General features: G+C 35.8%; 1 protein-coding gene across 2 annotated transcripts in view; it reads right to left on the reverse strand.

Moving 5' to 3' along the window:
* The window catches only part of LOC107664233 (putative thiamine transporter SLC35F3), a 55,086-nt gene that overhangs the window by 5,720 nt on the left and 33,569 nt on the right, over window positions 1-15,797 (reverse strand). For both annotated transcript variants that reach the window (XM_016454749.1, XM_016454758.1), the window contains one exon: window positions 3,836-4,178. In XM_016454749.1, the coding sequence (XP_016310235.1) occupies window positions 3,836-4,178 (343 nt within the window). The remainder of the gene's footprint in view (window positions 1-3,835; window positions 4,179-15,797) is intronic.

Consider the following 15,797-nt stretch of genomic DNA (forward strand, 5'->3'; position numbering starts at 1 on the left):
TATTTCACTTCTTTTGGACTGAAGCACTGCAACACCCGCTGAGTGCCATGAAACAGCTTGAAAGATCAAAGACAATTTTTAAAATAACACCGACTGGATTGTCTGAAAGAAGAAAGTCATATACACCTAGGATGCCTTGAGGGTGAGTAATTTATGGACTAATTTTTTTATTTTTGGGTGAACTAACCCTTTAATTTCCTTTTGTAAAATAAAATAGTTACAAAGGTTTTGATATTGAAGTGAACAAACATAAAATGTCTTTTGTTTCTTTAAAAAAAAGTTTCTGTGAACCAATTAGATGTTTTTAGTGTGACCCCTAGAGTTCAAGGGGCGGGGTCTTACAGAAAAAGTAAGCAGCGCTTTGGGTGGTGGGGGCAAAACAACCATAAAAAGAGGAGATTTCTGCTTGTGAACATATAAATATTGTTATGAAAAGGAACTGATTAACGAAAAGACTGAGCTCGTAAATGGAACTTAAATTTGAGAGTAGTGTGAACTTAAAGTGAGCACGTGCATGCAGCGTGAGAAGATGACGCTGAGAGACCCAGGTTGCTTTGCTATGCTGTTGATCGGGCCTATCTGCATCCCGGGACGGAGGATTCACCTGGACCAGTAATCCAATTAATCGTTTTGTGGGATGGTTCATGGACTGTGCTAATGACGATGGGATTTGCTGTTTTTCTTCATTGTTGCATCGTGTCTTTGGAATTTCCCCATCACTGGATCTGTGAGTACTCAATATGGTTTCACTATATGTGGGGGGATTAGGCATTTATTTGAATTATAACGTTAGTGTTTGGGTTGCAATTGTGGTGATTTGACTTGTGATGATTTGAATTGCTGATTTGCTTGAATTATTTCAAAAGAAACGAGGCAGAAAAGTTTGAGTTTGATAAATTCAGTTCAATTCTTGTGGTTTTCCTGAAAAAAAAAAGTTAATTTGCAGAGCCATGTTTGTGGATTTACATTGGGATTTGTAGTCACATGCTCTAAAACGCTTTTCTAATCTGAGATCTGGGGTTTTGTAACTAATGATTACTGCTTACTTGGTTGGTAATTTATTTTACAAGCCAAATTTTGGATGTGGCTTTCACCAGGTTATACTTAATTCGGAATTTCCCCTAGAGGTATTTATAAATTTGAGCCATAACAGTGGTGAGAGGGCTAAATACATTTTCACAAAAATATTAAGCAGCACAACTGTTTTCAATAGTAATAAGAAATGTTTCTTGAGCACAACATCAGTATTAGAATGATTTCTAAAGGAACATATGACACTGAAAAACTGCAAAAGAATTTAAACGTGATCATATTTCACAATATTAATATTTTTATAGCATTTTGTATAATTTATTTGCAGGCTTTGTGAGCATAAGACATTTTAGAATGGTAGTGTATTTAAAGAAAAGAAAGAAAACAAATCTAATTTTTTTGGGGATATTTGGATGTCAGGCTCAAAATGAGTACATATTTACTTTTATCACACTTTCAAAACCTTTGTCTGTCACACAAAACACCCAACAGGACAATTAGTCCATTTGAAAACAATTTTTAAAGCTATATTCCCTCAGTGAAAATGTTCAGTGTTAGTAAGTTTGATGTGATCTGAAGACAAAATACACACAGCACTTGTTTCTACCATCCATCTCTGGCCATTATGCTCAGAGCTGTCCTCAGTTCACCTCCATGTGGGATAATGGACTTTAAATACAACTGAGAAATTACTCAAGCTTTCTTTTCAATTGCCTGAATTGTGTTCTTATGTGACATATAGTATAGTATCTTGAAGATCCCATGTCTGTTAGCTTTTAAGCCATCAATAAGTGAAAATAAACCATTTCTCAAATCTCAAAATGCTTGCGGTGTCAGATAGCATTTTTCCACCTGTTGGTTTCTGTGCTTGACAAATATATGACTGTCTGAACAGATCAGTTCAAAGACATTTTGCAATCTTCAGTGTCCTGGAGTCACAAGAGTAACTGCAGCACTTCCAGGTGAAATCAGGCAAACAGAGAAATGAAGCATAGCTTCCATCTATATGCTGTTTCTACAGGAAATTAAACCATTTATTTAGGAAACGGTCTTGTTTGCATTCACCTGTTCACATCTATTTTCAGTAGTTTCCCTATTAGTTTAATTATGGTTACATTTGTGTTTTTAAGTGAACATTATGAGTATTATTTGGCATTTTGTCCTGGTTTAAGTTTCATTACTGAATGAGGTTATTTAATTTGTATCTTCATTGTGTTTTTGGTATGAGTCAGACTCAGGTCTATATACTGTATATGATTCGTGTTTCAGTCAAAGCATGTCTTTGGTACTTTGGCTAGAATTATTGTTCATCAGGAGTATGAATGATATTTTGTTTAAATGCTTAATTTTGCCCATTTTCAGGAGTTGCTTATTTCCTCAGGATTGTTATTCCTTTCATTTTGGACATTGTTTTTTAATTGGGAATTCAGTAAAAATACCCTTCCTTTCATATACGTTTTATACATATAATACATTTTCATATACTTTTACATACTTTTAAAATATACATTTGCTTGGAATAAATTACCAGAGTCTCTGATGGTATAAAAAATGTGAGAAGTTTAAAAAATTTGACTTTCTTGTGTGGAAATTATTTTTTCCCCCTTAATTGTATGGGATGATTGTCTTATTTTTTTGCAGTTTCTTTTCTTCCTTCTTTTTTCTTATTGTCTTTTACTTGAAAAGACTTGGCAAATAAATCAAATCAAATCAAAAATAAATCACTCACTACTTGTCTCCATTACATTCAGCAACTTTATTCATTTGTCATCTCTCTGATTTTAGTTATGGATATATTTATGGCTTGTTTAATAGTATTGTTATTCTGAAACCAACAAAAGAATGCTGATCAAGTAAAATGTCCTATTTTAAATCACATTGTACTTGAATATGCATTCAGAGGTCCATTTACTTCAATTCAAAGACTTTGTACAATGCACAACACGTCATGGTTGGTTGACATCACTTTTTAAAGTCAGCATATTGGCTGATACCTATAGAAAGAAAAAGAGCATGTTTATGGTTACAGCAGCAGGACCTTTTCTGCCTTTTCAGTGATATTCTCTAAAATGTTAAATGGGTCTCTGCGACTACATGACAAAAAAAACATCCGCTTCTACTATTTTTAATAACATTAGACTTTCGATAAATGGAGTTGGCTAAAGTTCATAATTTAATTAATGCATAACTATAAATAAAGTCACCTCATTTTAACCAAAAATCTCTCGCTCTCTTTTTTTCTCCATTTTTGCAGCCTTTGTACTCCACAGCTGGTTTTTTCTCTTCAAATCCTGTATTGCAGTGCTGCTAATATTGTTTTCTCCTGTGTGATAAATTGCTTGGGCTTTTATACATTTTACACAAAAGCATTTGCTAAATGATTAAATAAAAAGAAGCATTTGAATCAACAGTATATTGCTTTAATTCCCAACACTCTTTACTTTGGTCTTCCTAGACAGAGCGGAGGGGTATTTTCCTTTAACGACTCAGTTTAAATAAGCAATGAGCCTGCTTAGTATTCAGCACATAGAAGATAAAAGGAGAAACCCGGAAAGGACAAACTGTTCATGCTTTACGGCATGGAATTTCCTCGGTGTCCCCCTCAATAGAAAGGAATTTCACTAAACAGATTCTCCAGATGTCTGTGATACTCACACAAAACGGTTGGATATTTCAGTTGTACTACTTTTTAATATTTCGCTCTGCTCCAGAACCTAATAAGCTGTATATTCTTCACCAAGAAGGCAATCCCAGAGTGCATTGCTGGATAAACACAATCTCACGGATCTCACCAGATTCTTACCTAAACCTCTGTTTTGGTGTCTGTCTCTCAGGACTCTTGCACAGGTGGCCGATGTAATACAGAGGGAAGAAGAGGCAGTTCCACGTGGTTGTGAACCATGTGAGAGTGAACGGTGCGTCGTACTGCTTGAAGGTCAGCTTGGCCAGCTGGGTGGAGCCTGCCCATGATGAGCACACACACATCACCATGACCACGCCCCATATTGCTTTTCGCACTTGGATGGCTGTCACTCGAACACAGCAGTGTAATCGCTGCCTCCCTGCCCCTGACTCCACCCCTGCTCCACCCACCATCGCCTGTCCATCTGCGTTGCCCACGATGTTCTCCCTCGGCTGGTCCTCCCCTACAAGCAAACAAAATGACATCAGTTACTGATTTATGAGCTGTTTTATTAGCTTTTTTTTATTATGGTTTTGAGCAAACAGTGAACAGACAATCAAATCACTTGACGCTGTAAAAATTCTCCCCTTAGATATATGAACTGCAGTAAAACAGCACTATATGACTGCACTATTACTAATCTGTGCAGTGAAAGTTTTCAGTGATGAAATTGAAATAGTGATGAGTATTACATGAGTTTTTCAGCCATTTGAAAATTCCCTCAAATGACATGATAGATGTCTAATCCATTGACTTCCAAACAATGCCTCTCACCAAAGAAGTGAAACATCCCTTTCTCACCAGCGTTTCCTGAAACATCCAATAGGAAATCAATAGCACGGTTTACTCATTTAACAAAGAAACTCTTTTAAAGTGCCAAGGGGTAATACTTGAAAAAACAATATTATTTTATAATACAGAAACTCTGAATGGAATCTGTCTGGAGTCTCTCAAGAACTGCAGTGCTATTGTTCAGATCAAATAAGCACATCTCAAGCCCACCATCCATTCATAAATGCTCTTAATGGCTCTTAATAGCCCTTCATCTATTCACACGCAGAATAAACGAGTGGAGTAATTACCCTGCCTGCGCCTGGTGGAGGATTCAATCTGTTTATCCATAAAGAGAAAAAAGTGCATCCTTAGCATTGAAGCATCTGAGTACTGTCACGCTGCACACACACGAGGAACGAGGAGACGCTGGAGAATACGTTTAACAGGACTTTATTACCACCAAGGAACCAAATAAGGGCATGGGAAGGCACATGGGGAGCAGGACACACACAAAACATGGAACAGAGTCTGACAAGTACTCTATGAAGCACAATAACATACTTAAAGTAATGATAGATGATTCTTTCATTTACAAGGCTATTCACAATAAAGTAAACGCTTCATATATTTTTAAAATGTAATTTATTCCTGTAATGCAAAGCTAAATTTTTCAGCAACATTACTACAGTCTTCAAATGATTCAGAAATCATTCTAATATGCTGATTTGCTGCTCAAGAACCATTTCTAACTATTATTAAAGTTGAACACAGTGCTGCTTAATATTTTTGTGGAAATTGTGATACTTTTTTTAGAAAGCTTAAAAGAACAGCATTTATTTGAAATAGAAATCTTTCCTAACATCCATTTTCATTGCATATATTACATACTATCTAATATTAATCTATTGGTCTCTTAACAGTAGATAATTCTGATTTTCTAGACTTTTTCAGACACATGGTACCATTTCAAATGAAAGACAGTGATAGCTTGATAATCATATATTCATGCGCAGACCTAATAATATCACAAACTAGCCTGTATCCTAGCAAGTGATTCAAAGTGAAAGATGATTTTCTCTTGACACCCTCAACAGCCCAGAGACATTTCACACAGACAGATCCTGAGTGAAGACTGTAAGACGACAGCACCTGCTAAAACACAAGAATTATATAATGAAGCAACACTGTATTATAGCATAAACTAGCATTTTAGGTGATCCTACTTTCTTTTATAAAGTATTTTAGGTGATCATAATGCTTTCTCCCAAAGTACAGAAGCTGTATTAGGATCCATATCCCAAACTCTAAGAGACTCTTTGAACCAACTCAATAATTTGCTGGTGTTATGTAAGATTTTCTGTTTCTGCAGAGATCCCTGATTGTGCTTTCATAGTTCATCAGTCCACCCAAGCAAACTCTTAGCCTTCTTGTACCTGCACCCCTAGAGAAGAGAAGCCTTCAACATCCAAAGCTCAACACTAACAACATGATCACCGATAGATCTGTTTCTGTTGACAGAAGTTACAGTTTCCATACAGAAGGAATCAAATAACCCACAGTCAAATAACACCACCCACTTGAGGTTGTATGTGTAATCTGACACTATAGTGTACACTAATCTGTATTTACACACACACTCGCTGTGGAGGCTGTTGTCATATCATACACCACAGTAAATGAACAGTATGTTTTACTCCCAAAGATAGTTCTTCTTTGCTCAATTCAACCTTACATTTTAGTCTAATGCCATATAATAAGCAATCATTTGTATTTTTATAGTATTTTCCATGTCAGACTATTCAAGGGACTCAATCTCAAACCTCTATAAATGGCCCATGAAATGCAAACTGTTCAAGGTTGTGTGAAGCTGCCCTTGAATACAAAAGCTAGCTGTCACTGCACTTTGCCAGCACTGTATATGTTTTCAAACCTACGCACCGCTTCCCTGTCCCCTCATAATGAACTGCCACTACCACTGCGTATTTAACATGTGGGTAATTATCTGAAAGCAGTGAACGTGTGTAGTAACCATGGAAACTGATCATCAGTATGAAATCTCTGAAGACACATGATCACAAATACAGTACTCAATACACGAGCTCAGCAGAAATTGTAAAGAAATTTGCACTGTGTTAGAAAACAGAAAATAAATAAATAAATACCCAATGTAAAATATGATGAATTATTATTATTATTATTAATAATATTATTATAATTATAATTAATTAATTAGAATAATAATAATTGCTATTGTTGTTGTTGTTGTTAAAAGACTTCAAAATGGGAATGGACAATTTAAATACAGTACATAGTAATAAATGCCCAATGTTGTTTTACACCAAAGTCTGATAACCACTGGTTTAGGGCATCCAAATTCAGTTCAGGTGAAATTCATCTCAATCTCACCTTCAGATTCTGACCCCATAAACCTTAAGTCTTTTTCTTATGTTGCTGACCAGTGTTCCAGACATTGGTCCAGACTAGCTAGACCATCAAACCCTGGCAAGCAGGACCAACCAACTCCTACACCAAAGAAGACCAAGCTAAGCACTTTTTAGCCAAGAGCAGCCTTTTCAACCAAAACCAGATCTACACTGATTAACTCAGTGCATTCAAAACAATGCTGCATGTGGAGAAAATAAGCAGATGGTTCGGCTGCCACAAGGAGATGCTATAATGTGACTATTTTATCATATTATCATCAATGAAGTTTCTGCAAGGATACTCGATTAATTAATGTGTAATTAACAGTAAGAGAAGGTTCTTGACTTCAGAAGGACGTCTTCAGCGGGACTGATGGAGTCTGAATCAGAATGTCACTTACTGCTAATGACTAAGTCTTTGACCGTCATTGCAATTTAAAATGATTAAACGGTTCTTACAGAAACCTTCTGATGTAATTTCTAAAAGACTAAGTTAAATGAATGGCCATTTACATTTTTTACCATCAGAATGAGATCATCCAATGGAACACAAGACACAACAATCACATAAATGACATCCTGGACTTGTGTTAGTTCGCACTGCCTCACAAACACAGAATTTATATTCAAAACATTTTTAAAAACAAAAAAACAAAAAAAAATGTAATTGATGTTATTTTTTAACTATTGGTATGAAAATGTAACCATTTTTTACCATTTTTATATGTGCATCGCTATTTCAAAATAAAGGTCAGAACGCGCTCACGGACTCCGATGAGTACTCGTGCCAAATGAATAAATTACAGTTGCTCTGTAAAACATTAAAAAACAGCCAACAAATATGAAAACTAGAGTCTTTAAGCTTTCAAATGATACATAGTTTGTCACGATTACTTTAGGTTTAGATATTACTGTTATAAACATGTAATAACAAATGGGTCCACTGGTTGACCAGTGACAGTTAACAGGATAAATGCTGGTCTTTCATAAGAATCACCAATTTTAGAGGTCCTTGGTATCAAGAAGTTTGAAAACGTAATAATTCCTATTGGAATGTGACTCGATAGGGTCCCCAATTTGAAAACTAGCATCAGCATTTGTTTCTCTCTGCGTGAATAATTCTGAAGAGGCTATTCTGAAGGAATCATAGCTTCAAGTACCAGTTCTTGTTTTTGACAGGGAAGATTAAAATCTGCCTGTGCCAGAGGCTTGATGCTAAATCAGGCCAGTGAGTGTTTCTCACAAAAAGCGTTTCAAAATGAATCGACGTGTCAAGAGGAGCTCAGACAAAGTGCATCGGCAATGAGGGCAGCAGTCAGAGCCTCAAAAGTCTCAAAATGCCATGAAATTTCAGCCTCAAAGACGTGACAGATTTCAATCAGAATCCAGACTCAGCAAAAACTGTGACAGTGAGTGTCAGGGAATGCCATTTGGTAGGTGCTGGTGTAATGAGCTCACAATCTGAACCCATAAGCAATGGAAAAATATTAAGATTTAATGAGTTATCATTCACTCTATTTCCTGCATTAGCCAAAATATGCCTTCAGCCTATAATAGCGAGTCTTAAAAATTCTGGATGATCCATGATGGTATCTGCAGCCAGGATTAGTTAACTAAAACTACACTCTTAATAACTGGTTTAATTTATATTGGCATCATTATATGGTTCCATAAAGAACTTTTAACATCAATGGAACTTTTCCATTGCTCAAAAGTTTTTTTTTTTTTTTTTAGTGGAAGTGGAAAATGTTTTTTTTTTTTTTTAGAATATTTAAATGTACTTCACAATAAAAAGATGTTTCTCAGCGAGCCAAACATAGTTCTTCTATGGCATCACTGCGAAAACTCACTTTTGAAACCTTTATTTTTAAGAGTGTAAAACTTAAACCATAAAAAATAACTTCAACTTAAAAATAAACATTAACATAAAAAAAAAAAACGTACTTATTTTATTTCCACTAGTTGCCATGGAATTATTTCTCAGTTTAAGTTGATGTACTAAAGTAACTAAAAAGGAAATAAAAAATTATAAAAAGTATGGAAGCCCTGTTAGCCACAGAATAATAAAAATTGCCTTTTTTATCTCACAATTCAGACTTTTTTCTCGTTCTGCAAGTTCTGCATTTATATCTTGCGATTTTAGTTTATATCTCTCAGAATTGCTAGAAAAAAAGTTTGAATTGTAAGATATAAATTTAGAATTCAATTCATTCAGTTTACATCTTGCAATTCTGACTTTTTTTCTGTGATTCCCTTTCAAGGGAACTTCGAACTGTGTCCTCTAGGGGTCGAACTGCGTTCCTTAGGGAGCGCCTCGTCGTGACCCGTGTCTGAAGCATACATTGAAAAAACACCAACAACACGTTGGCCGGCGACAGCCCATGCTCATGGGGATCGCAGGCGGATCCGGCTGATGAGTTAAAAAAGGGGTTTTCCCTCTCGCGCTCGTCGGCTGTGGATCCGGCTGTGACAGTAAGCTGCTGGAGGATGATGTTATTTCTTTAACATCGTTTGATCCGGGGGCCGGTGCTCTGCTGGGTCCCTCTGAATTCTGAGTTTACATCTCGCAAGTTCTGTTTTTCTTTGCTTCCTTCACAAAATAAAAAAGGTAACTGTGACTTTTTATCTCCCAATTGTAACTTTTTTTCTTGCAATTGCGAGAGTTTATATCTCACAGTTCAGATTTTTCTTCTCAGAACTGCGAGTTAACACCAAGTTTATTTCTCGCAATTCTCCGTTTATATCTTGCAATTCTGAGAGACAAACTTCGAATAAAAAAAGTTAGAATTAGATATAAACTCAGAATTCTGACTTTCTAGAAATTCTGAGGTTACATCTCGCAATTCTGTATTTTTTTTGTTTGTTTGTTTCTGCCACAAAATAAAACAATAAAAAGAAATAAAAAAGGTAATTGCAACTTTTTTTCTTACAATTCTGACCTTTTCTTGCTATTGCGAGTTTATATCTCAGTTCAGACTTTTTCTTCTCAGAACTGCGTGTTAACACCTCAGGTTTATTTCTTGCAATTCTGTGATTATATCTTGCAGTTCTGAGTTTGTCTCAAAGAGTCAGAATTGTGAGAAAAAAAGTTTGAAATGTAAGATAAAAAGTTGCAGTTACTTTTCACATTTTTTTAATCCCGTGGCAGAAACAAGCTTCCATAAAAACAATATAGACATAATTATAATAATAATAATTACAAAAACACAAAAAATGAAACTTTAACTGAAATGAAAATGGGAAAAAAATTATGATAAATATTAACAAAAACTATAATTGTATATTGATACTAAAGCAACACTGCAGCTGTCTTGTGGAAGTCATTAGGTCTGATGATTGTTTGGTACGGCTGTATGACTGCCACAGAATATGAGCCTATTGTAGAACACATGCACAGGATTATCCCTAACGATTCCCTATTCTAGCATAATAATGTGACCATGTGCACCGCTAAACTCAAAACGATTAAGTAATTATTCAAATTTAAAAGTCATTTTAAAGTCACATATGCCTCATAACTGTCTTATAACTAAATTGCACACAAATGCCCATTTCACTTTGCCCATTTCTATCTCTTTTTGAATGCATACATAGTCTATGGTAGCTTTCTTCCCTCTTATGTTTGTCTCTGCAGTGCAGATCTCTCTTGCTGATAACTGCCAGTTCTTTGTAGTGCCAACTCTGCACTGAGCTCAACCAGCATGAAAGAGCACAGTCTCCTCTATCACACACACACTACAGAGCAGGTCCATGTTATTTTGTAATGGCATCGTGAGCGTGTCTGGGACATCGGTGATCCGGTGATCGGTTCAAACAGTTAGAGATGAAATATGAATGTGTTGCCATCTGGGTGACGGTGGTACAGCTCTGCAGTGCAGCATCACCTGGATTCTGGGAACAGCTCAGTTTTTAGTGGATTTCCCTAGATGCGTAACATGTCCTTGAAGGAATATACCATGTTACATGCAAGTTAAGCTCTGTTGAAAAGATTAGAGGCATGCTGTCAGTTACAGGGCCGTGCAGAGACCTTTTGAGGGGCAGGTGCTCAAAGTATGAAAGGGGCACATGGAACAAGGCTTTAAATAGGGCTGTGCTCAAAATATCAATGCAGCAACATATTGTGATGCATTCATTGCTTATACGCGCATCGATATGGATGCTTCTGTATTGATACAGCAACAAATGTCATGATGCAGTTTTGAAAAAGAATATCAATGCAGCAACATATTGTGATGCATTCATTGCTTATACGCGCATCGATATGGATGCTTCTGTATTGATACAGCAACAAATGTCATGATGCAGTTTTGAAAAAGAAACAGAACAGAAAAGACCATTTTAAGTTTAAAAGTTAAAGAATATTTTCTTTGTAAGGCATCTTTGCACTGCAGAACACACACACACACACACACACACACACACACACACACACACTTGTTGTGTTTCCATGTTTTATGGGGACATTCCATAGGCGTAATGGTTTTTATACTGTACAAACTGTTTGTGCTATTGCCCTACACCAACCCTACCCCTAAACCTACCCCTCACAGGAAACTTTGTGCATTTTTACTTTCTCAAAAAAACTCATTCTGTATGATTTATAAGCTTGTTTCCTCATGGGGACCTCAAAAATGTCCCCACAAGGTCAAAACTTACTAGTATTACTATCCTTGTGGGGACATTTGGTCCCCATAACGTGATAAATACCAGGTACACACACACACACACACACACACACACACACACAAAGGGACATTTCATACTTTTTCCTGAAATCTATAGGGCCATATCTCCTTCACTCTGCGCTTTGATGTCAGGTCAGGTATATCATTCATTTTATATTGACATTGACATTTTAAAATTTATTTCCAGAGATGCAGGCTATAGTGTTTTTGTTGTTGTAAACAGTACTGTTGCTGTAGTAGAAAAAAAAATTCATTGTCAATATTTAAAATATAATTCTATTCTAATCCTGTTAGATTGATAAATATAATTCAGAGGATGAGAACATCAGTATAAGCCTGTTTTACAAGTGTTGTGATAATTATTTTTTTAAGGCGCTCCATGTTTTTTAAATAAATACTGTAATAATAATAATAGTTCAAAGTATGAATAGTTTTTAGTCAAACAACATAAAAAAGACCAGACCCCTATACTGCTAGAAGTAACATTAATTGTACAGGCCAGGCTACACACAGCAATATAAACAACAGTTGTGCATGCTCATTCACTTCATTCTTGTAAAATAATAATAATAATAAGTAAACAATAACACGGCTCCGCTGAGAACTCCACTTACCGGCAGCCACGGACAGTACTGAAGGTATCCTGGTAGTGCACTTAATTACTAAAGGTGTCTGAGCATGAGGGAATGTCCCAGATGAGGTCGTCAGGTGAAAGGTCATCATGTGGGTCATTTTATTTACGGCTAAATAATAATTCATTAATTTTTCTAATAGTTTGATTGTGCACGCCTTCACAAAAGGGCCTTTAATTACAAAAAAAAAACAAAAGGGCACTTTGAGCATCAAGGGGTAAAGAGGCAGGTGCTCAAGTGCTTGGTCAGTCATCTGGTCAGTTACCACAGAAATACTGACTCTGGGAGATATATATGGAATTTTTACAATATGTTTACAGTGATTTTGCAGGTGATATAAAATTGAGCAACACTGAATGTGATGATTTTAATGGACTTTTTATTTTACCTTGTCTTGACAATTGGTTCGATTCATTTCCATGAATCAATTTAAAACTCTGATTGAATGATTTGTTTATGTTTAACTCAAAAATGGAATAATCAGTGTTGATGTGATGGTTCCTCTGACTAAAAAGAAATTTAGAGAACAAAGGATACATTTATACGGAATATTGTCAAATGGCTGAAAAATATGGAGATATTTGTTCTTCAGCTAATTCATATAAAAGTATACTGTTCAAAAGTTGAAAATTCAGCTTTGCATTCACAGAAATCTTATATTTTTACATAGAAAAGGTATTTTTGTAATAATATTTTTCAATACTACTTTTTGATATTATTAATTTATTGTATTTTGTTTAAATAAATGCAGTCTTGGTGAGCAGAAATGACTTATTTAAAATAAATAAATAAATCTTACCAATCCCAAACTCCTATAAAAAAGCTCCTATAAAGCAGTCCGGAACTGATAAGAGTAGCAGATGCTTTGCTGTTGCATGATAAAGGCCTTCAGAAATTACCATTCATTAATGCTGACACCACCCATATGTTTTCTAACTCGTTGTTTGGGGTCTGCAGCAGTGCTGTTCCAAGTTTGTAAAGAAGACAATCTCTCGATATGCAATGGAAGAAAAACATTATTCAACAATATACAGCAAGACACGGCTTGAAGATACACTCACTTAAACACACTGTTACAGTATGTCCAAACATTCTAATCACAGTCAGACCATATCTATCTATATGCAGATATTTCATTGTAATATTTACTTGGGAAACTCATTCTGAGCTGGCAAGAAGTTTGTGTGTGTGTGTGTGTGTGTGTGTGTGCGTGCATGCATGTGTGTGTGTGTGTGTGTCAAAAGAAGTCTATGAAAACAAGTGGCTGTAGATTGTGTGTGTGTGTTGGTGCAGCAGGTCAGTGAACCCTGCAGTGTCCAGCTAGAAGAACAGATGCCCGAGATGTCACACTCTGTTGTGACCCTGCTCACGGCTCACGGACATGACAGAGAGAAGCATAACCGTGCCAGTTGCCCACTGTTTGTGTGTGTGTGTATGGCTGCGTACTGTAGTACTGAGCATCAGAGGCATCTGAGCCACTGAATCTCTCTTCTGTTTATCAAAAGAATCGTTTACTGATTCGTTCAGTGATTCTTTCTGTGGGTTACATCATTACACCAATTGGTGGCCATACATTATGAATGAGTCGTTCTATTATTCACTGATTAGTTCAGAAACATGAATTACTTTGACAGTTTGTTCACCCGTTCATTCACCAACATAATGTAAAAATTAACTGTAGTCGGATCAGATTTTGATTCATCCCAGTATATTTGATTAATTGATTTTTGTTTTAAAAATCTGTTTACCACAGCTATTTCTTAATTGATTCATTCAGTGACTCGTCTAACAACTATTTATAACTCAGTGACAACTATTTATAACTATTTATACAACTATCTAACAACATTTTCTGGAAACTGTCATACACTACCAACAGTTTGGGGTAGCCAAGTAATATTTTCATATATATATATATATATATATATATATATATATATATATATATGTGTGTTAGTTTTAGTAATTTTACTAATTTATTTCAATGCATTTTTTTAAGATTTGTTTCTGCTCTAGATCAATACATAATAGACCGTCTGTAAGTCCCCTGCTAAATCTAATTGATGAGCTAGCGCTGCAGGTGTCTCCCCAAACAGAGCTTTCCACACTAATGTACAGACAGTGTGAAGTGTCCAAGTAATCTGACAGTTAGCTCGCAGCCTTCAAATTAAGTATACGAAACGAATCCAGCTCAGTCTGCAAACACTGAGACAAGTGTGCCAAAACCCATCAATAAAATGCTGCCTTGCTAGATGTATAAAGTCCTGTTCTTGTAAATAAGCAGCACTTCAGGAGAATTAATTTGTGGAGAAAAAATTATGGCAAAAACAATGACAAAAAGAATTCCTTGCGTGAACAAATCAAGGTTGCATTTAAAAAATAAAAAAAAAAGAAATTAGCAGTAATACATAGCCTCAAGATATAGTTAATTTAGTAAAACTCCAGTAGTTGTCTTTTTGACAGAATCAATTATCAAATTCAAATAGGTCTATACTGATTCATTCATGAACACAACAAGTGGCTAGTGAGTCATTGAATCATTCGCTCAAACAAATTATTCGAAAACAGCTGATTCACTGAATCACTGCTACTCTCTGTCGCTCGGAGATGTGTGGTCCATTCTGTTTTGACAGAACTGTTTTATAGCAATTATAATGTAATGTAATTACATTTTTTATTTAAATGTATACATAAGCCTATACTTTACTGATGGAATAAAAATCTGTCTGATAATATAAAATGAATAATAATTTCCCCAAGCAAAGACTTTCTTAATATCTTTGTTCTGCAATTCAAACAAGAAAATGTAAACGTCTGAAGGGAAGCTCAGATAAGATCTCTCCCACTAACTAGTGCACTGAACAAGAGACGAAAGCACCCGTTTCCACTCATGCAAAATGCCTCTTAGTCGGGATTACGTGCATCCAAACACAAACGTATCACAAGCCACATGCAAAAGTTATTATTAGATTGAAGCTCTGTATCAAACTGATTGATTTCAGACAGAATAACAACTCACAACAACATAGATGTTTTGTGCCCCGGCTCACTGCTGTGAAATATATTTGTAGGGTATCAGACCGAATCAGACAATCTAAGATTTGGTCAAAACATGGTTGAAACATGAGGAGCCAAATTCCAAAGAGACCCAAGACACAGGATGTTCGTAAATCAGATCCTTGTGCCACAAGCCTGAACCAACTAGCAGCTTTGAGTAGCTCACAGCATTTAAACAAAAGAACACTTATTGACAATTCCTAGGAGATTGTCAATTTTGGGGCAAGTAAACAAGATTAATGGTCAAAGAGATGCAGATGTAAACCAGTGATAGTAATCACGATCACGAGCTCTTCGGATTTACTTTTCCCCCCACCTCTGAGACAAAGAACAGACTGAGATTCCTTACAGACATTTTAACCTCTCTGGTCTTCACAGAACGTATCCTTACGTCCACAGAATGCTACAGAAACTACCTTTCCATGTATATATGCACCTAAATGACGCTAAAAGGACTTATGAGCAACTAATCATTTCTATGCATAACTCCATATTATGTATGTAACCCACA

This window comes from Sinocyclocheilus anshuiensis, unplaced genomic scaffold (genome assembly GCF_001515605.1).
Source record: "Sinocyclocheilus anshuiensis isolate Anshui unplaced genomic scaffold, SAMN03320099.WGS_v1.1 scaffold425, whole genome shotgun sequence".
Lineage (NCBI taxonomy): Eukaryota > Metazoa > Chordata > Actinopteri > Cypriniformes > Cyprinidae > Sinocyclocheilus > Sinocyclocheilus anshuiensis.